This window comes from Medicago sativa, chromosome 2 (assembly GCF_051527215.1).
Source record: "Medicago sativa cultivar Bolivia chromosome 2, Bolivia_mono, whole genome shotgun sequence".
Classification (NCBI taxonomy): domain Eukaryota; kingdom Viridiplantae; phylum Streptophyta; class Magnoliopsida; order Fabales; family Fabaceae; genus Medicago; species Medicago sativa.
The window spans coordinates 27,351,457-27,372,954 of NC_140750.1; the positions used below are offsets into that span (position 1 = coordinate 27,351,457).

General features: G+C 33.6%; 4 protein-coding genes and 1 pseudogene across 5 annotated transcripts; 1 reads left to right on the forward strand and 4 right to left on the reverse strand.

Annotated features, from left to right (window-relative positions):
- Positions 1 to 1,004: 1,004 nt before the first annotated feature.
- On the forward strand, positions 1,005 to 4,148 carry LOC146945923 (protein phosphatase 2C 77-like). Its single transcript, XM_085744203.1, has 4 exons — positions 1,005 to 1,934; positions 2,240 to 2,602; positions 2,688 to 2,793; positions 3,384 to 4,148. The coding sequence occupies exons 1-4, from the start codon at positions 1,092 to 1,094 to the stop codon at positions 3,719 to 3,721; spliced, it is 1,650 nt and encodes a 549-aa protein (XP_085600329.1). The 5' UTR covers positions 1,005 to 1,091; the 3' UTR covers positions 3,722 to 4,148.
- Positions 4,149 to 4,516: 368 nt separating this feature from the next.
- Positions 4,517 to 8,267, reverse strand: LOC146945924 (mitogen-activated protein kinase kinase SIPKK-like). Its single transcript, XM_085744204.1, has 8 exons — positions 7,843 to 8,267; positions 7,659 to 7,743; positions 6,620 to 6,754; positions 6,119 to 6,343; positions 5,630 to 5,812; positions 5,109 to 5,344; positions 4,854 to 4,899; positions 4,517 to 4,754 (listed from the first exon to the last, which is right to left on the reverse strand). Exons 1-8 carry the CDS (start codon positions 7,917 to 7,919, stop codon positions 4,659 to 4,661), a joined length of 1,083 nt encoding a protein of 360 aa, XP_085600330.1. The 5' UTR covers positions 7,920 to 8,267; the 3' UTR covers positions 4,517 to 4,658.
- A 2,406-nt stretch (positions 8,268 to 10,673) lies between these two features.
- Positions 10,674 to 17,064, reverse strand: CFIM-25 (homolog of CFIM-25). Its single transcript, XM_085744205.1, has 7 exons — positions 16,642 to 17,064; positions 16,480 to 16,525; positions 15,131 to 15,224; positions 14,963 to 15,030; positions 11,363 to 11,449; positions 11,172 to 11,282; positions 10,674 to 11,097 (listed from the first exon to the last, which is right to left on the reverse strand). The coding sequence occupies exons 1-7, from the start codon at positions 16,776 to 16,778 to the stop codon at positions 11,026 to 11,028; spliced, it is 615 nt and encodes a 204-aa protein (XP_085600331.1). The 5' UTR covers positions 16,779 to 17,064; the 3' UTR covers positions 10,674 to 11,025.
- Positions 11,481 to 14,933, reverse strand: LOC146945926 (UDP-glycosyltransferase 43 pseudogene; annotated as a pseudogene). The gene has a single exon (XR_015026551.1). The product of XR_015026551.1 is annotated as a UDP-glycosyltransferase 43 pseudogene (transcript).
- Positions 17,065 to 19,591: 2,527 nt separating the features above from the next.
- On the reverse strand, positions 19,592 to 20,715 carry LOC146945927 (uncharacterized). Its single transcript, XM_085748117.1, has 2 exons — positions 19,824 to 20,715; positions 19,592 to 19,611 (listed from the first exon to the last, which is right to left on the reverse strand). Exons 1-2 carry the CDS (start codon positions 20,713 to 20,715, stop codon positions 19,592 to 19,594), a joined length of 912 nt encoding a protein of 303 aa, XP_085604243.1.
- Positions 20,716 to 21,498: the final 783 nt, after the last annotated feature.

A 21,498-nucleotide genomic window follows, 5' to 3' on the forward strand; every position in this document is an offset into this window, starting at 1 on the left:
CATCTTTTAGGTATTTGTTTTCATTTTTTATGTAGCAACCAACACTTCAGAATGAATGTATAAAATGTCTAATATGTATCAGTTTCTGACATCTACATGACATCTATACATGTGATTATATTTAATTGTTTTACAACTTTTATATTTTAACATTCCTAAGTTAATATATTTCATTTTCCTAAATTATTAGTGTTGACTTGTTAGTGTCATTGTCGTATCCGATGTTTGTGAATGATTATTTTATTTTTTACAATAAAGAGAACATATATGTTTCATTGTTTATAATCTCATATATACAAGCATATAACTAACCATTAATGGCATCAACTTGTTGAAGATATTAATTTTGTTTGTTCCTCCTTTCATTTTATTCCTTTTCCATCAATCATATCATATATCTATTTTATGAAGTTTGGAAACACAATTTATTAGTGCTTTCACTGTTTCTAGAGATAAATATCTGTGCTCACAAAAAACAGTTCTATATATGCACAATATTTATTATTGATAGCAATGGAAATAGGAACAATCACAAAGTAGGTGGGAGCTAGCATGACCAATAATATTAGCCATATTGTATAATAATGTAGACAAATGAAAGCAAAAGAAAATGAAATCACAATGAAAATTCAAGTGGTAGAATTTGTTTCCCTAACTTTAAGGGAAACTAAATTCTTGTACCATTTCTTGTTGTTGGTTTTATTTATTTTTTTTGTCATTTTTAATGACCCTATTTTTTCTTGTCTTCTTGTTTGGTAGAGTGAGACAATATAGGCACCGACCTCATCAATATTTTTGGCATTAGTTTCTTGAATCATCTTTTGTTTTCTTTGACAGGAATCAAAAGGGTTGGTTCTGAGGTTGAAATAGAAGATTTTTGTCCTATTGACTCATAGGATTTAATTATATAAAGTCAAAAAATGGTAAGCTATAAATGTTTTTGTATTTTATAGTATAGTTGCAACTTTGCAAGATATTTTTGGTGTTTATATAACAAACAATTCAAGTGTTACTAAAGAAGAGTGTTAAGGAAGGTTAAAAATTATAGGATTCTAGAGGATAAGGATATTTTTAGAAAGAAAAGAAAACTTATGGAGGAAATAAGTTCGACGGTTGCAGTGCCATTTTCAATTGGGAATTTAATACAAAAAGAGAAAACAGTGACAAATCACATGGAAATAACTGATTTAAATCTTATGAAAAATACATCATCAGTTTTAATATTAAATCCTGCTTCAATTGAGGGTTGTCAGTCTTTTTCTGTTGGAAGTTGTGAAGACGGCGACACGGATATTAGTCCACAACATCAACAAATATCAGTGTCTCTAGAGGTTAAGGAGGATCAAGTTGCAGCTGAACCGGTCTCGGAAATGGTTCTTGAAAGTGACAGTTTTGAAAGAAACGATGAGGAGTTCAAGACAGCTAAGGATTTTCAGTGTATACATAATCCATCCTCTCAATCTTCTGTTAGTAGCAAAAGCAGTCCTTTTACGGGGGAGTCTGCAGTTTCGAGGACTAATTTGTCTGAAATGAACACACCGAATACTGTCACGGTTGATGATAATATCGAGGATGATAAGTATGGTTTGAATGAGCTAGTGTCGAACACGGCTTCAGTTGTAATGAAACATGAGAGTGAAGATATAAGTATCTCAGATGGTCCTGATTCGAAACCGATTGCAGCGGTTCATGAGATGTCAGAGAAGCAAACATGCACAACAAGCTCTGATAATGGTTTGGAATTGAGCAATACTCCTCTTTACGGTTTCTCGTCAGTTATTGGAAGGAGACAAGAAATGGAAGATACTATTGTTATTAAACCTCAACTTTTTCATGTACCTTCAATGATGCTAATGGATGACCATGTGAATGAAAACACAAAAGATTCCCTAGCACACTTTTTTGGTGTTTATGATGGACATGGGGGAAGTCAGGTATACCTTAAATTCCTTCCTGTCAATTACTCTCTCCGCTCTTTTTTAACTGTCACTTTTGCCGAAAAAATTCGTTTCTTTTTACTTGTCGTTTTCAAAGTTCAATGCAACATTAACTGTTGTTTTGTTAATAATATCCTTAGTTATTTATTTCAGAGAGAGAAATAGGTAGACTAGGATAATAAAAAGTTAAGAGCAATAATATTTATTGGTTTTTCCAGAAAGGAACGGAGAGAATATACGGTTTGTGTGTATTATTGAAGTTGATTCATCCCATTTACCAAGTTTGTGTGATGGCTTCATAGGTTGCCAATTACTGTCAGAAACATCTTCACTCAGTTTTGGTTGAGGAGATAGAAGCTGCAGAATCAAGTTTATCCGAAAACAACGAAAAAGACAACTGGCAAGATCAATGGAAGAAAGTACTCACCAATTGCTTTCAAAAAGTAGATGATGTGATTGTAGGAGTTCCTGAAGCTAATGTTGGAAGGAACAGTAACGACGGATCTGAGTCAAGTACTGAGGAAACTCTTGCTCCTGAGACTGTTGGATCAACTGCACTGGTTGCAATTTTGACTCAAAACCACATAATAGTTGCGAATTGTGGTGATTCAAGAGCGGTCTTGTGTCGAGGAAAAGAAGCACTTCCATTGTCTATTGACCAAAAAGTAAGGCATTTGTTTCACAATTTGTTTGCTGGACTCTTAGAAGCTGAAGTGATCTGATGCAGGAAACTTTATTTCCTGTTTGCAGCCTAATAGAGAGGATGAGTGGGAAAGGATAGAAGCTGCAGGAGGAAGGATCATACAATGGAACGGATACCGAGTTCTTGGTGTTTTGGCAGTGTCGAGATCCATAGGTATGTGTTTTACTGCATTGTTTTTGAATTATCACTAACAACTTATACATATGTACATAATTTATGATCAATTCTGAATCATTAGATTTTGAAACATGTAAAAAAAAATTCTAAGCAAATCAATGACTTTGTAAACTTTCTCTATTGATTACTCAACATGATGTTGTTCATGTAACATTATCTTTTGATAACAAATAAATTTGTTTAGTGAGTGCTTAATTACGTTTAGTGGATGGTCAAAGAATAAAACAAGATGTCACAACTCATTGACCGTCCATTGGACACAATCAACCACAATTTTGAACATCGTTAACCACAATTTTCAAGTGTATATTTGAACGCAAATTGTGATTAATAGATATCATGTATATTTGAATTTCGAATACTGGAAATTGCGGTCATGTATATGTGGATCACTAACGAGTTGCAACCTTGTTATATTTGTTAACCATCCACAAAATGTAATTAACATATATTTGAATTGTGTTAACCATCGAAATTTATGTCTTTTGTTTTCTTAATTTTATCATCCATATTGAGTTTATACTCATCTTTGCTGAAGTGGAATTTTTCTTCATATCCACCACCAGGTGATAAATACTTGAAACCATGGATAATTCCAGATCCAGAAGTCAAGTTTGTCCTCCGAGAGAAAAACGACGAGTGCCTTATTCTAGCCAGTGATGGTTTATGGGATGTGATTACAAATGAAGAAGCGTGTGACTTTGCTCGAAAGCGAATCCTTATTTGGCATAAGAAGAACGACGGAACCAATGTATCAACCGGGCAAGACCAAGGAGTTGATCCTGCAGCTCATTATGCCGCAGAATGTCTATCAAAAATTGCTCATCAAAGAGGAAGCAAAGATAATATCTCAGTTATTGTTATTGACCTGAAGGCTCAGAGACAGTTCAAGAAAAAAACATAAAATAGATCAGCATTTGCAGTATTTACAGATATACTATTTATTTAATTTTTTTCAAGTATTTCTCAGTCACTAGTATATTTATTTAGCCCTGGATATTTTTTTCATAAGGGCTATGTTCTATATACTAAAGTTTGCAGTTTACAGGGATACCTCAGTTTAAGATAAGGTATCACCTGAGGATCTTCCCAAATCAAAATTCTACATTATTTTTTAGTTATGTAAAATTTTCATGTTAGCTAGATTATAACAACATAAATGTATAAATTCCTGTAACCTTATTTTTTTTAAAATTTGTATAATTTCTATCATTTTTAGTTTTCATAGTGATGATAAAGTTTGAGTTTAGTACTCCTGCCAATGTCTGAAGTCCATCTGTAACGGTATATGTTTTTGATGTATATGACAATAAGAACGATTTGATTCTTAACTATTTCTTGTTTATTTTGATGAGTTTTAACATAAATGATGATATAATAAATATTTATCATTCAACAGTTTGATCAACAAGAATCACATTCATTTTGAAGTTATTAACAGTATATCAGTTCTCAAGTATCACATCAGTGAAATTTTATCCTTCGTTAAATTACACGATTAACGAACACTTGAGGCGCTGTAACACTATTCAATAATATTTTACTGCATAATGGTATTTCAAATTGAAGGTAGAAAATTAGCACATCCCACAATTACTTGTAGTTTAAGTAATGTCTTTAACTGGGTGATACTGGCTTTTGAAGAATATTTCAATCTCAAGCAACATAATAAACCCTATTTCAACACAAAGGATCACTCTAATAGAAAATAAGAATTCGGTCATATCATTTCGGATCACGAAAACATGATCATCTGTTGTGTTTTCAGTTTACACTTACAAGCCACTGCCTCATTTTGTTCATATAGTGAACTACACTCAAATTAGAATAATCTTTTACCCTTAGTTTGATATGGTTGCAAGTGTAGACCCTGCATTGGAGAAATAATCTGAAAGATCCACATGCAAGTCATCATACATGTTGACAAAAGGATGCCTCTGAAATTTAGATAAAATAAATACACTGTAAGAACTAGTATTTACTAATTAGTCTATTTTACAAGACATGTTCATATCGATAATAAGATGTATGCATACCAATAGGTTTCGAGTTGATGGTCTGTCCCTCGGATTTTTCTGTAAACTGACACAAAGAAGATTGATAGAAGATCAGAAGCCTCATCAAATCAACATAAAATTTATGACATAAGCTGAATAAAAGTGATTGAATGTGCCAGATTATAAGATTTGGTTAAACACAGATGAAGGTTCGTTCCTCGAAACTATATAAGATATCACAAATATTCTTGAGACTGAACAATTTAGATACTGAAGTATATAGTTAATGTTTACCATGCTGAGATAAATGAGCAAAATTCAGGAGAACATTCATCAGGTGGAGCACTAGGTGAAGGTTTTTCAACAATTGCTTCAATAAGAAGAAACAAATTTTCCCATCCTTCACTATTATCCGGTGGTGTATACGGAAACTTCCCAGTAGCACACTTGAGCAACATCAGTCCTAAGCTCCATATATCACTTTTGTAGTTGTAGCCTTGTTCGCTATCGCTTGCTTTGATTCTTTCTGGCTGTAAAATGAGCACGATGGATATAAATTGTAGTCAGGAATATGGTATCACATATAGTCCTGTCTGGATTAACTTCTTTGACTCTTTCGAATAACTTATGAAAACAACTTATAACATATATAAAAACAGTTTGACTATATTTTATCTTTTGTTATTGAAATAATTTATACATAAGCACTTATATGATAAACATGTATGCTATAAGTGCTTGATTAAGTTGTTTATCCAGACAGGACCATAGTTGGTTAGAAGAAAATGATAAATAACTGATAATATTTTACTCACAGACATATAGTTGTATGTACCAATGAAAGTATTTGCTTGACCAGATGTAGATTCCATGATTGCACTTACACCAAAATCAGTAATTTTCACCTCCCCTCTATGATTTATCAGTATATTAGAAGGTTTCAAGTCCCTATGAATAATATGTTTCTCATGGTGAAGATACATCAAACCCTTTAGTACCTACATTGTAGAACCAAGAAAACAAGAAAGAGACGATCTAGTTAGGCATTCAGAAAATGCGTTATAGGTTTAAGGCTGAATTACTTTAAATTGGTCCTTGAAATTGTAAGACTGTCAATCTAGTCTCTCGCATTATTGATATTCCAAAACGACCTCTGAAATTGAAAACTTCTAATCGAATTTTTCCATCCATTGGTATCTTTAAGTACTAGAACTACATTAAGTCGATAATATCAGGGATAATATACAACCGTACAACTTTAAGGACCAACTTGACTATTTACTCGCTTATTGTTTGTTCCTTACCTGCTTACAAATGGCAGCAAGAAATGGTTCTGGAATTGTTTTAACTTTGTTGAGAAGATCCTCTAAGGACCCTCCATCCATGTACTCTAAGATGATTGATATGGTGCCATTATCATAGATTGACTGATAGCAAACAACCACATAAGGACATAGTGCCGATTGATTGATTTTTAGCTCTTTTGCTATCTGCTTGCATGTTGCATCCTCAAGATTCATTTGAATTTGCTGATTGTAAAAAATACATTGCATGTAAAAAAAAGAGAATAAAGTGAAATGTGAGCTATGAAGCACGTGTACGGACACGGACACTGGACATCAGATACGACACTGACACGCCGACACCGCTAATAATTTAAGAAAACCACATAATTTAGTGTAATCATATGTGTCGGTGTCAGACACGACGCGTGTCCGACATTGGGACAGGCCTAATCCGAGGAGTGTCTGTGCTTCATAGAATTTGAGTATATGCGAGGATTTATATAGTAGCAAGTATAATACCTTTAATGCAAAAAACTGATTAGTCCATTTGTGTTGCACCAATTGGACTATCCCTCCATTTCCTTTTCCAATCACTTTGATTGTATCAATCTCTGCCAAACTTATCTGATTGTCTATTGGCTTGATAGGTGGTTGCTGAAAATAGCACAAATATTAAACTCAAATAGCAAATTTATCAGAATTCAACAATCTGCTCTTAAAGTTATAGTGACTGAATAATACATCAAGTCCTAGACTCAAACTTCCACGCCAATACCATAATTGTACCAAAAACCACCATGGTTGTATGCTACAACTGATTATCACATTATAAAGTATGAAATTTCTATGGTAAGTTGTTTTTGGTCAATTTAAATGTGGAGAAGTGAGGTGTCCGGGGTTCGAACCCCGGCCCCTGCATATAATATGCAATATCCCTATCAACTGAGCGCTCACGGGGATCTATGGAAAACTATTAATTAAGTTATTTAAATTCATTGAAAAACTTATAAAAAAAATGATGTCAGTCATATGAGCAATTGTGATTAAAATCTTATGCAGCTCACAATATTAAGATTTTTTTGCTTTTAGTCCTTATAAAAAATTGATTAAATGGAAAGAAAATCAGATCTATTTATTTATTATTAATTCATGAAAAATATTATCAAAAGCTAGAGAAAGTAGGCTCAATGTGCAAAATCAATGTTCACCAAAAAAATAAGCAAAATCAACCCCACTTCTCTCTCTGTACATTTTGTGAATCCAAATATTATACTCAATATGTTTGTCTTACTATAAGGATTTAATCAATATTCCATTTTTTTTTTAATAACAAATAGTACTCTAGTTTAGTTTTCAAAACCTTCTAAATAAGGTAATTTCAGAAAAATCAGGTAACCCCTTGTCACAGAAAACATTTCATTAGAGACAAGACAACCAAATCCAAAACAAAAAACAAAAACAAATAAAATAAATGAAAAACATGTTAGATATATAATTCAAAAGAAACAAAATAAACAAATGCAAGATAAAAGTAGAGAGAGAGAGAGAAATATGTTACAGTTTCAACTTCACTTTGAGAAACAATTCTAACTCCATCTTTATTAACAAGCAAGTTCCCTTCTTTAAAAGTACCACTTTGAGTCCTACAAATAAATTTCAATTACTTAAAAAAAACCATACACACAAAACAAACAATTATTATAATCACATTCATATACTTAAAGTAAGAGATCATCACTCACAGAAACTTTGCAAAAGAAGCTTGATTAGATGAAGGAACATTGAGTTTGAGATTTGGAGCTAAACATCCTTTCTTCATGATTATTTTGGCTCCTAAGCTCTCATGTGAGAGCTATAAGAAAGATTTTAATGTAAGATATTGGTCATAGTATTTATGTGACTAACTAAATATATGTACTATTATATAGTATAGTATGTATTGACTATTAGTATTTAATGATAGTATGAAACTAAAATTTAATTTGCAATGTTTGGTTGGTGTGAAGATTCAACCTTGACTATAGGAGAAAAAGGAGAGAGTTTGAAGATGAAGAAGACTTGCAATATTGACTTTTCAGACATGTTACCCTCTTAACACACAGTTTCTTGCTCTTTTGTTCTTTTCTCACGTGCAACTGCCAAACATTATATTTTCATTTATTAGTTTGAAGAGAAATAATAGATTTTTCCTAATAATAAAAAATAAAATAATAGATTTATTATTTTTAACAATATTTTTTTTGGAGGAAAGATAGAATAGTTATTAATTAAACCGACACTATTTGTTAAAAAAAATTAAACCAACACTAATGACCATTTTACAATCATTTTGGAATAGATTTACACTAAGTATTTTGAGGTTATAATTTTAAAGTCTTACTAATAAGTTACTATTTCATGAATAAAAGAGTCATTGCTTTGCATAATCTCTCAAAATTATGTATAAAATAAAATAAAAAATGAACCCTTTAATTAAACTGTCTATTTTGAGTGATTAAATTTTTGGTTAAAAATGAATATGTGGGGTTGATAATTGTAAGGGACTATTTGTGGAAATTTTTTAGAGACTAAACTTGGTGCCACGTTTTTGCAAAAGATTATTTACACGTGACTGAGTTATTTCTCAGTAGACTTTCCCTAAAGTCTCTTGTGATCCCATAACAAGCCCTTCAATCACTTTCTTTGCCTAATTTCTATGCTGCTTGCTATAAATAAATATATAGCCGCCATCAATTTTTGGAGCGGCACGCAAAGTGGAAGATTTGGGGTTTAAGGCTTTGTTTGGAAGAGAAAAGAAAGTAGTAGGAAAGATAATAAAAGAAAAGATTGTTGAAGGAATGAAAGTGAGTAGAAAGTGAGTGGAAAGTTAGATGATTTTTTTGGTTGTTTGGTATGAGTGAAAGTGACTATTTTATGTGAGGAAAGAAAGATGTATATTTGATAAAAGACATAACTATCCTTATATTATATATGTATATATTTATAGAATAAATATTAATTTATTTAATATTTTATTTTTGTAATTAATTAATTTTTATTAAAAATTGCCACTACACCCAGTAATTTATATAAATAAATGTTTATGAAAGAACAATATAAAAAATCAAAAAACAAGTGACGCTGTAAGCCAAAAGCACAAATTAAAAATTAAAATGTAAATGTGAAAAAAAGGGTAGATATGTCATTTCAGCACATTGAAACTTTTCATCATGCTTTCTTCGCATCACTAGACGGAAAGTTTTTTAACATGGGCCCCTCCCAAAAGATGTTTTTTTTTCCTTACCGACAGTGCATCCAAACAATGGAAGGAAGGGTTTTCTATAATCTTTCTTTCTTTGCTCCTTTCCATCCACTCTTTCCTTAGAACCAAACAGTGCCTAAATGTGGGACGTCACAAAAGATATTCAACTTAATAATATCGGTATTATCAGCTGTGCTAGATCTTAAAGATGGGAGGCCATCTCTTTTAATCATCCAAATATCTAGAAAAATACTAGTTCTATTTTATTATAAAATTTTTAACATCAAAACACGTGATTGATATGTTAAGATTTACTATTTTTATTTTGGTGCTAACTCTCATGTTCTTGAAAAGGTATACCTATGAATCTGGGGCAGTGAGATAATAATAATCTAATCAAAAATTGTTTCATCCAGAAAACGAGCTCATGTTCTTATGGACGATTCGTTTTTTAGTGTAGCTTATTAACCACTTGAACTCAATCATTTAGTTAATTTTACATTTTTCTTTTAATTCTGCGGTCTTTATTTTAGGGTATAATATATTTTTAGTCCTTCACACTTAGAAATATGTGTTCTTAATGCTTGTTTTGGTCTATCATATTGATTTGAATTCCTAAAATATTGATCATAAATAATTAATTAGAAAATAAATATCTATTACAAGAACTAAAAATAAAAATGACTTGAACATTCAAACAGACTCTCATTATCCTTGTTTTGTTTTGAAGCATCAGATAATAGTTCACAGATAGTGTTTAATGTTTATAGTCCTGCAGAATCCAATCAGAACTTTCTTAGTACTCATATTTCGTTTTGATTTTAAAAATTAAATAGGAATAATGTTGCTATCAGTAATCTATCTCTAGGAATATATGAGCCAGTTTAAGTAAATTTTAACAAAAGCTATTTATTTCAACAATTTGTACATAAAAAACTCCTCTTGACTTGTTGCTTGATCCAAACTTAGCCTTCAAAGGTATAGTATGGTATGAAGCTAAACGCTTCATACTAAAGGCGTGTCCAATGTCTGATACGTATCAGCGTCTGATACCAACATATATGGTTACATTAAATCTTTTTGTTTTTCTAAGTTATTGCAGGTGTGATGTGTCAGTATCATTTTCGGTATCCGCGTAGTGCTTCTTAGGTATCAAATTACTGGCTATGAACTATGATGTATTCCTAATGAAGATCTAGCTCACAATGGTCTGCCTCTGCATTCTCTAATATGTCAAAGGAAAATGATAATAAATTAATAATTATATAATGTCTAAGCTGACTTTATGTTATAAGAGTTCATGGTTGAGGGAAAATGAGGAAAGAGAGGATCTCTTGTAATCACACAATCAAAATTCATATTAAAAAAATATGGGGAGAAATATGATACAAGATGTGTGTATATAGTATATACTACTACATTAAATAACACAATCTAATCACTTCTCTAACTAACTTGTAACACCCTATCAAACTCAGCAACAACTTTTATACTCCTTCACTCTATTAAAGAGTTCATAGTAACTATGCAAGATATATATTGCTTTTTTCAACATTAAAGTTTCATTGCTGTATAAAAAGCTATAATATTTACAAGCCCTTCCTTGACTGCAATCCTAATGAAGATCAGAACTGGCTGTAATGAGATTGCTTCACTGTGCATGATAGCAAGTTGCGCCGAAGGATTAAATTCCGATCATATTGAAAGAGAATTTCGAGAGTAGCTGTGGGACCGCAGATATAATTGGCCCGTATGTCTGTGAAATACACATGTTAAGGCGTCAACACAGTCATCAACTCAAACTCAAGCATATTTGTTCATACTTCATACCTTATGATTGTCACGAATTTGGCACAACGGAACTGATAGCAACTTCATGTTCTTTGGCACCGTGAACCTTCGACTTTCTGGAAGCCGTACAAGGAAGAGTTTTGTACATTCCTACACCATGAAGATAGATCGTGAAACTATGACATCTAACATTAAAACTTGCTTAATAAAATGCCTTTTGAAAAATGTACCTTTGGATGTTTGACATTAGGAGGTAAGAAAGGGTACATTAATGTTTCAAAATCAGGTCTCCACCACATTCCAAGGCACTCCCCCACCTAAATTAAGTAAATTACATTTCATATATGCTTATAGTGAACAAATCATTTCATTCATATGTAGAAAGAGTACAATATAGGCTTTTTCAGCTTGCATAGAAGCATTATCCAACCCAATTTTGATTCCAAAGAGTGCAATAACATAAACCTACAAGATTCAAAATTCTACTGATATATCTAATATATTTTTTTGGACTAAAAGATATATCTAATATAGGTTGATCATTTTGTCAACTCTTGAATCAGAGACATAAGGCTAGTATAAGACGATCCGTTCTCCATCAAAGCAACTCTACACTTTTCTCTCATCTCTTTTACCTTCCTCGTAATCTCATCACTTCCGTTCATCAATGTACTAACACCATTTTCAACTTCTTCCGCCTGCACCAAATCTCCACCTACCCTATAATCCAACCTAATCTCCACTGCTAATCCCAATTCTCTAACCATTTGAAACGCGTTCATTTGTTGCTCTGCATACACCGGCCACGTGGCAATCGGCACACCATACCACAAACTCTCCAATATCGAGTTCCAACCACAATGCGACACAAATCCACCCACTGCCTTATGGGCCAACACCTTGGCTTGTGGGACCCACCCACAAACTATACCCATCCCCGCAGTCCGTTTCAAAAACCCGTCCGGTAGAACATTCTCGTAACTTGTGTAATCTCTTGGGTCTGCTGACTGGGCCTTCGGAGGTCCACGTAAAGCCCATAAAAATCTAACCCCAGCGCGTTCAAGCCCAATAGCAATTTGCTCAACCTGTTTGACTTCAAGACTACCCAAACTACCGAAACATAAAAACACCACAGAAGCAAGAGGCTGCAAATCGAGCCACTCCATTATATAATTATATTGAACCGGGTTTGGATCCCATTCGGCTGGTCCAACAAGATCAATAACAGGCCCAATTGTGTAAACCGGTGGAAGCTGCGAATCATCATAAAGTGATTGAAGAGCATAGGGTTCAAGCTCTTGTAACGTATTTACCACAATACCCTTTGTTTCTCTGTACCTTCTCGCATGATACGAAATCCACGAATAAGCGTCTTCTTCGGATTTCCATTTCAAAACCATGTTAGGCAAAACTTGTTTTGGAATCGGGTTTCTAAAACTCGTAATTTCAAACTCAGTTTCTAATTCAACCGATTCGAGTTTCGGAAGGTTTAGCGTGAATCCAAGGAAACTCGCGGGAGACGCAAAGAAAAGGTAGCATGGGACGGAGATCTCATTGGCAACATCGATGATGGTTGTGGAGAACATGTCAACGAACAAAGCAGCGAGTTTACCTGTGCCTGTTTTTGTGAGGTCGAGGAGTGTGTTTTTTATGTTGGTTTTATGTTTCTGTATAAGGAGGGAGATGTAAGTTATGAAGGATCGATATTGATCGGGTGTAGGAGGATCTACGGTTGGGAGGTGGATGAAACGGATATTAGTTGCTGATGAAGAACGGGATTGGAGGTAAGTGTTAACGAGCGGTAGTTTTGGGATTGTGATAACGAGAATGGTTGCAGAGAGTTGAGGGTGGTGTTTGGTTAGATGGTTAGCAAATTCAACAGTTGGAACCATGTTTCCAATGGTTGGTGTAGAGATGAAAACTACCTCGTATTTAGTCATGATGATTAAGGATGGATAGAGTCACTACTATAGTCTATAGCAAATACTTGTTTGATATACTCATATGAATGGATGCATATTTTGAATATATAGTATAAGGAATGGAGATAGTGATTATGGTTTTGGTCTTTTGGAGTGTAGTTACGTGCCTAAAGCATATTCCTCAAAAGGAAAAAGGTGATAGAGAACTTTTAGATAGGTGGATCAAATGCATAGAATTGTGTAAAGTATATAATATTAAAAATAATTTTAAAATGTAGCATAGAATTCAACATTACCAATTATTCAAAGGGAAACTGCGTCACTCTTTTACCAAATTCAATCTTACTATTAGTGTCATTGTTTTTGACCAAGAGGAAGTTTCCTCTCTTCTCCTAAATGACGATTGTTACACTTCATCTATTTTAAAGTAAATGTCGTTAAAGCTTTTCTAGTCATATTAAGAAAAACAATAGTATGTTAGACCAATATCTCAAGTCAAGGAAATAAAATAAATAAGGCACAAATCATCATCATAATGCAACGACATCTCCCTAGTTATTTTTTCCTAAAAAAAAAAAAAAATCTTCCTAGTAATTGCATTCATCAATTTATTTTATTTTCCTTAAAAAAAATCAATTTATTTTATTTCCTCATTCATTGTAATTACTAGTGTGTTGTTTCTCGTTTCATAATTTTTGGTCAGATGAATCAGGTCTTGTACAGCCTTGATCATATCATATAATTCAAGCATATTCAACCTAGCTCTCTTTTTACGGTAGATATATACACAAATGAGTGTATCAAGTTTTTTTTGTTAGTATGATATCGGTATGAAGGATGCATCGTCGTTTAAGAGTGACTAATATATGTCAGAAAACATGTGGACCACATCAGTTATGTCCTACTCTTTCAACCGAATTTTTCTCCATATACATGAGCAGATATCAAAATTAACAAATTATCTTTATTCAATATCGATTATTCATTTTCATGACTGCATAATAGTGTATATAGAAATAAAGTGAGTAGTGTACATAGTATAATTCGTAGGTAAAATTAGAGAAAAAAAATAAATTAATAGCATTTATAATAAAAAAATAATATAGTTAATTTAAATTCTTTTCATTTGTTAGCACGATATTGAAGTAGAAATAACAATCACAAGGAAAGTTTGAATTGTGAATCATTTTAATATTAGTCTATAATTAAGGTGATGATTCTCAAGTTGAAACTTGAAAAAAAATAAAACTTAGTTAAGTTTAGAATGTTCTCAAGTGTTAGCATAAGAATTAACAAACAATATGATGATGATATATGTGAAATGAATTAAAACTTTAATGTTGAAAGTAAAGAATAAGGTTAGAGAATTCAACACACAAGAATAATATTGGTTCACCCAATGTGGGTGACTCCTGTTTTCACCTTTGGTGAGATTTTTTCAGTATTATACTTGAAAAACCTTCACAACTAGTACACCTAACACCTCTGCGACTAGGGACTATACAACTAGTATTCTATAGCCTCAACTGCCTTACAAACTTGCGAGAGAAAGCACCTTGTGAGAGAAAGAAATAGAGAGTGGTATGATAGATTTGATATGTTGATGATGTAATCGGAAAAGAACGATGGAGAAGGAAAAACAAGAGATGTTCAATGGGTGTAAGAAAATTTTGGGTTTCCAAATATTATTGAGTAATAGTAAAATGAAAAACTAGTACGCAATCAATAATAGCAATTAGCAAAATGCACACCAAGTATCTGATCAGAATATAAAATGCAAGCCACTTTGCAATCACTAAAACAATATTCAAATTAAAATGCAAACAAAATTCGAAATCAGAAACAGTATCAATATAAAAAAAAACAGAACCAGATTATAAGTTTAAAAAGAAAGGATGAATTTAATACCTCCCATTCTGCCAAATTTTCATCAGCAGAAAGCTTCCTTCCCAGCTTACGCTTCAATCCATCGGTGTCTAGAAATCAATAAATGTGTTCCCTAGTAAAAACTCGTAAAAATATTGGCAAACATTTCGAACTCGGTCCATGTTTGAAAGATTCCTAATCCTAGCATACCTGATTCACCTGGCCTTAAACGGCCACCAGGAAGTTTAAAGATGGAATTTTTTATTTGAAACAGCAACAAATGTGGATGTTTGAACAACTCAACCTAAATCAAGAACAGTTACATTACCATTTCAGAATCATACTGCAAAACCGAATTCTAATAGACAAGATAAAGAGTATCAATAAAAAAAACTTCAAGCTAAGTTTTCCGGTCAAACATGCTTTACCAAACCTCAATCTTCAAGAAGAAATTTGTAAGTTTACATCTGAAAGAAAATAGTGAAAATGAACACTAGAAGTTCAAAAATTTACTAGTTGCTTAATTGAAGAGAGCTTGGTAACAAAAAAGAGCCAAGGTTTAATAGTTCTTTTTGCGAAGACTAAGAATGACGGCAAGTGGAAACAGTGTAACAGTTCTTTTTGAACATATATGCTTTCAAAATACAGAAAAGCTGCAGGTTTAAGCCCTGTGAGTCCCGATGGATACAAATCAAATCCATACGTTAATTAAGTTTAAAGATAAACCATTTGATGACTCAAGCTTTTTTAACAGATTTTTTTTCCCTCTACCTCTAAAAATCAAACTATTCTCCATCTAGTAAGCCATCCTTACCAATGCATCTATGAGTGTTTTCCACGCATGACTAAATCACCTAAGAAGATATTCTTCTGTCTTTTCTACGACAAGAGCTACCCTAATTTTCTCTCTTAACAATTGTATTCCTAATCTAAGCTTGTCCTGTGTGACCAACCATTCATCCGCAAGCACATCTAAAAACGAAAATAAAAAACGCAATGACTTAAGGTTGAACATGTATAATTATATAAAAGTCATTCGTATTCGTGCATATTTTGTAATTGCTCAAGTGTAAACATTCTAAAAACTTCTTTGTTTGCTAGAAGCCTTTCTATATTGGCAAACACATTGTGAATTTGTGATTGTGATTATTGATATTGTAGCAAATTACAGTTAATTGATGCAGCTACAGTAGTAGCTGTGATGTGGTCAACATTAAAATTCTTAAATGTCGCGGCTGTAATCATGGTCGAAAACCATTTTTCAAAGCAGCGCCTTTCAGTTCGCCTAGCTGTTTACTTGTCTTTTCCAAATCATAAAAAACACAAGTATCTTCTTTTTTTTTTCAGCAACTTAATGGCTAGACTCACGCTATAAGTGTAGAGAAATGGGGAATCCGGAGTTCAAACCCCAACTCTTAGAGCTACGAACAGAACTACATTTACATTACAATTCAGGATTATTGTATTATGGACCACTTTGAGAGAGTACAACTTGTCCTTTCTACCAAAAAAAAAAAGAAAAAAGAGAGTACAACTTGTCTTAAAAAAAAAGGACTAACCATCATAACAGCTTCAACACAAGTTCGCATTCCACGGGCATCATAGCTATTAACAAACAAACATGCAAAAATAAAAAAATAAAATGAGTTCATTCATTTTTAAAAGAAAGAGAATTAAATTAATACACGAAAATAGGAAAATATATAACAGAAAAAACGAACTTGGATTTGAATCTTTGAAGAGAGTGATCTTTGGAAGGAATAGCATCTTTTGATCCAAAATAGTAAGAATTCAGAGGATATATATTCACTTCCACTTTCTCATCATCGTCATCCCTTGTTCCGTTTTCACCCATCATTACTCCTCAATAAAACTAACTTCACTCAAATCAAACACTTCAAAGATGCTTTGTATGTTTCAAAATATGTGCCATCTCTGGTATTTTTATAGATTAGAAAAGAGTGAAGAATAAAATAGAGAATAAGAAAGAGAAATGAAGCAGAGTGGAAGTGGAAAAGAGATAGCGTGTTATGACAGGTGGTAGAGTGACAGGAACCTGATCAACGTCCTTGCAACGACATGTTTGTTTTTGGATAATGTTCGTCGGTGCTCAAACTGAAAAGACAACAACTACTCCATTCTTTATCTTTTTATCTCACGGTATGTTAATTTAATAATAATTAGTGCTTGGAGCACTTACTAACTAAGTGCCCGTTTGGTTCAGCTTTGAATATAATTGATTCTGAGAGAATTGATTCTGATAGAATTGATTCTGACAGAATTGATTCTGAGAGAATTGATTTATGTTTGGATACAATTATGTAGAATTGATTAAACAAAATGATTTATGTTTGGATGCAATTATGTAGAATTGCTTTTGAATGTATAATTACTAAAATAGACATAGCTAAAGGAGAATTGATAAAGAATGAGAATTGATAAAGGGCAATAAAGTAAAATAACATGTTGTAATAATAAAATATACAAACCTATACACGTTGTTCAAGGAGAATTGATTCTAGAAAAGCTAGAAGCTAGGATTTGTAGCTTCATGGAGAATTGCTTTTGGAGGATAAAAGCAATTCTGAAAAGCTGAACCAAACACGTTGTTTTTGGCTAGAATTGCTTTTGGCACTGTAGAGAATTGATTTTGGGCTAGAATTGCTTCTCAGAAGCCAAACCAAACAGGCCCTAAGACCATGTCCAATGGCAAAAAATATTCAATAACCTTCGACACCCACTTTTTTAATTCCCAACACTCCACATCATTTTCTCTCTCTTAATTCAACATTCATTCAATTTTTACCACTCCAAAAATTTTCATTCAACACCCTACCCCACCACTTTTTATTTCTTATTCTTATTTAATTTATGTTTTTATAATTGCATAAAATTATAATTATCGATTATAATTAAATTAAAATAATACAAATAATTTTTTTAAAAAAACAATATTTTTTTAAATAATTTATTTTTATTTTCTTAACTTAAAATGTAATACAACAAACTAAGCACGCGACACACGATTAGCTTAAAATGCAAAACAACAAACAAGCACACAACACACACGTAATTTATTTAGTACGATACAAATGATCTTCAATTACGAAACATTCCAAACTTTGTCCATATGTGCTTCACTAGATCTGCCTGCAATGCGTGGTGAACATTTGGATCACGCAACTCGGATCTAGCACGCACATGATTTGCAAAAGTGGGTAACACCTCGGTCGAGTATGGTTGCGGTGTACTAGATCCACTTCCCTCAGATTGCTCAAAATCGCTCCAACGTTGAGCATATGTATCTCGTTCATCCTCAACAATCATATTGTGTAATATGATGCATGACCTCACGATGATACCCAAATCGGCTATGTCCCACAAGCGAGCTGGTTCACGAATGATTTTAAATCGAGCTTGAAGCACTCCAAAAGCACGTTCGATGTCCTTCCGACATCCCTCTTGATGTTTTGAAAATAACTTATCGGGTTCACTTTGAGGAAGTCTAATTGATTTGACGAAAGTTGGATAAGAAGGGTAGATACCATCAGCTAGATAGTATGTCATATTATAGGGACGTTGATTCACAAAGAAATTCACCCTTGGAGTCTTTCCCTGTTCCACATCATCAAACACTGGTGACCGGTCTAGAACGTTTATATCGTTCAACGTTCCCGGACATCCAAAAAAGGCATGCCAGATCCATAGATCATGAGATGCAACTGCTTCAAGAATAACTGTGGTGGTTCCCTTATCCCCCCTGGTAAATTGACCTTCCCATGCTTTAGGACAATTTTTCCACTCCCAGTGCATGCAGTCAATACTCCCGATCATCCCTGGGAACCCCCGCATTTCACTAACATGTAGTATTCTTTGCAGGTCATCTTGGGTTGGTGCTCTCAAGTACACTTGCTCATACAGTCGTATGATTCCTTTGCAGAATCTAAGCAAGCACTCCAATGTTGTACTACTTCCTATTTTGATGTATTCATCGACCTCATCTGCTGCCACACCATATGCTAACATTCGCATTGTTGTGGTACATTTTGCTAATGGTGATATACCTTCTTTGTTGGTGGCATCAACTCGCTGGGTGAAGTAGTTATCACTACTTGAAAGGTCTCCAACGATTCGAAGGAAAACGTGTTTTTGCATCCGAAACCGACGACGAAACATTGCATCGTCATATGTAGGCTCATTGGCAAAGTAGTCGTCAACGAGTCTTTGGTTAGCTGCTGCATGATCTCTATTTAAATATTTTTTTTTACGAGATCCACTACCTTCCTCTAGTTTTTTTCGACACTGAATAAATCGGTTGACGATATAAGTGTCTTCAGCATCACGTTTTTGGAAGTAGGCTTTCATATCAAAACCAAAAGGATCCATTGATAGTGTTTGGATGTAGATATTGGAAGTAGATATGAATGCAATTTGAGAAAGGAAATAGTTTAAACAATATTCAAGTGGCAAATATGTTTGGAAGTAGATATGAATGCTATTCAAGTCCCTATATATATATAAGCAAATAGTTAAAGCAGGGGGAGTGAATTATTAAAGTGTTTGTTAAAGCACGGGGAGTGAATTATTAAAGTGGATGTAACACTGACAAAATAGTATGCATAATTAAAGTTTTGTATGCATAGTAAAGCAATACCATGGGATGTGAAAAAACTAGTGAGGAATACCATGGGCTGTGAAATTAAAGTTTGTGAAAAAAGTCACGGGACAAATATTATGCATAATTATTAAAGCAACATTGAGGACTAGACAACACTGACAATTATTTAAAGCAACATTGAGGACTAGACAACACTGACAATTATTAAAGTAAACACTGAGGACTAGACAACACTGACAATTTTGACCGAATACAAACAAATATTAGTGAAATTAATTTCCAAACAGCTCACGCTCCAAGTTTTCCACCATTTTTTTCTGTCATCGAGATGCTCTCGGGAAGTTAACTTTATGTACATGTCCATTTTCTTCAATTTGTTTTTCTCTTGTTGCACTGCGGTGTACTTTTCCATTTTTTCGGTGTACTCTTTAAAGTGTTCCATCTCTTGCACCTTCATTTCTTTGAATTGAACCCACTCCTGTTCCACCTCCTCCAAGCCAGCGTCCTTGCTTTTCTTTTTTCCTTTTTTTTTGGCTGCCTCCCTACCCATTGGACGAGCACTAGATCCTACAGAGTCCTCGTGAGATCTCTTAGATCCACTACTTCCTGAGCCAACACTTCCTCCCACTTGACTGCCATAACGGGGTTGATCACGGAGAGCGCGCCATTCTTCCTTTAAAGTAAATTGAACATTCTTCCCACCTGCATATATTTCTTGGGCTTTTGCCAACACATCATCTTCCGACCAACCGCTTGCTTGCTGACGCTTAGCGGTATCATAAGCACCAACCCATTTATTTATTAATTTGCTCATATAATTAAAACGGTTTCGGCATGCAATGACATCGCGTGGAGAATCGAATGAGCAATGGTCATTACAATACTCAGCAATTTTACCCCAATATGATTCACTTGTCTGGTTTCTCCCGATAACACTGCATGTTCCATATTTTATCCACCCACTAATTAACACCAAATTTTGTTCAGTGTTCCATGCTGGTTGCTGGTTTTTCTTGCTCTTAGGAGTTGTATCCTCTGGAGTGACTTCATTAGCTATTGTCATTCCACCACGATTTATTTGTGATGAAAATTCAGGATATTCACCAACACTCTGAAAACTTTCATTCATCATTGGCATATAACCGTTAAATGGGGGTGTTTGAGATGAATATCCCATCATAGATCTAGAATATGGATGAAAGTTGTTTGGAACAGAGGATGGGTGATTGAAATTTGAGGCATAACCAAAATTAGGCATGTTTTGAGGATTTTGGTTGGGAAATTAATTTGGGTTTTGAGGATGTTGGTTGGGAAATTGATTTAGGTGTTTATAATTGTTGGGATTTTGGTAGCTAAATGGGTAATTAGAAGAATTTTGGGTGTTGAATTGATTGTTATTGGGATCCATTTTACTAATCAAAGACTAAAACTTCAAAAGAAATGCTAATAATAAGATTAAGAGAGTGAAAAACTTGATTTTTTTTCTGTGTCCAAATCAAATGATCCAAGTCTCTATTTATAGAGGAAAAAAAAATCACGAATTTTGGTAAAAAAAATAAATAAAAAATTATTTGCAATGAAATAATTGAGTCCAATTGTTAAGAAGATAAAAATCCAAGCAGCCAACCAGATAACACCACGTGTCACATCTTTATTCAAAAGCTTCTTCTCTCTCCGCGTTTACAGTGTTCCACGCGCCCTGTCGGTGCGTGTGTTACACGCGCTCGCCTGGACCAACAGCAAAGCGCCGCGTGGCATGGCCGGTGCAGGTCTCAACATATTGAATGCATTCATCACTTCCCTCCTCCATCTCATCTTCAATACCCTCTTCTCCAATCATTCAACAACTCTAAATACCCTTTCAATAACCCCATTGGACATGGTCTAAGAAACAAATGTGAATTTGAAAAAACAAGTGTTATAGAGAAATTTGTTGGGATTTTCCTTTCTAATTTTGGTA

Coding starts and splice junctions, on each gene's coding strand:
- LOC146945923 (XM_085744203.1), top strand. CDS start 1,092: ATGGAGGAAATAAGTTCGACGGTTGCAGTGCCATTTTCAATTGGGAAT. Junction 1,935..2,239: donor ATGGACATGGGGGAAGTCAG/GTATACCTTAAA, acceptor ATGGCTTCATAG/GTTGCCAATTACTGTCAGAA. Junction 2,603..2,687: donor CATTGTCTATTGACCAAAAA/GTAAGGCATTTG, acceptor TCCTGTTTGCAG/CCTAATAGAGAGGATGAGTG.
- LOC146945927 (XM_085748117.1), bottom strand. CDS start 20,715: ATGGGATATTCATCTCAAACACCCCCATTTAACGGTTATATGCCAATG. Junction 19,612..19,823: donor GAAAACTTGGAGCGTGAGCT/GTTTGGAAATTA, acceptor TTAATTTCACAG/CCCATGGTATTCCTCACTAG.
- LOC146945924 (XM_085744204.1), bottom strand. CDS start 7,919: ATGAAGAAAGGATGTTTAGCTCCAAATCTCAAACTCAATGTTCCTTCA. Junction 7,744..7,842: donor GCTTCTTTTGCAAAGTTTCT/GTGAGTGATGAT, acceptor ATTTATTTGTAG/GACTCAAAGTGGTACTTTTA. Junction 6,344..6,619: donor ATCAGTTTTTTGCATTAAAG/GTATTATACTTG, acceptor TTTTACAATCAG/CAAATTCAAATGAATCTTGA.
- CFIM-25 (XM_085744205.1), bottom strand. CDS start 16,778: ATGATGGGTGAAAACGGAACAAGGGATGACGATGATGAGAAAGTGGAA. Junction 15,225..16,479: donor GTGTTGAAGCTGTTATGATG/GTTAGTCCTTTT, acceptor TTCTTGATTTAG/GTTGAGTTGTTCAAACATCC. Junction 11,098..11,171: donor AAATTCGTGACAATCATAAG/GTATGAAGTATG, acceptor TGTATTTCACAG/ACATACGGGCCAATTATATC.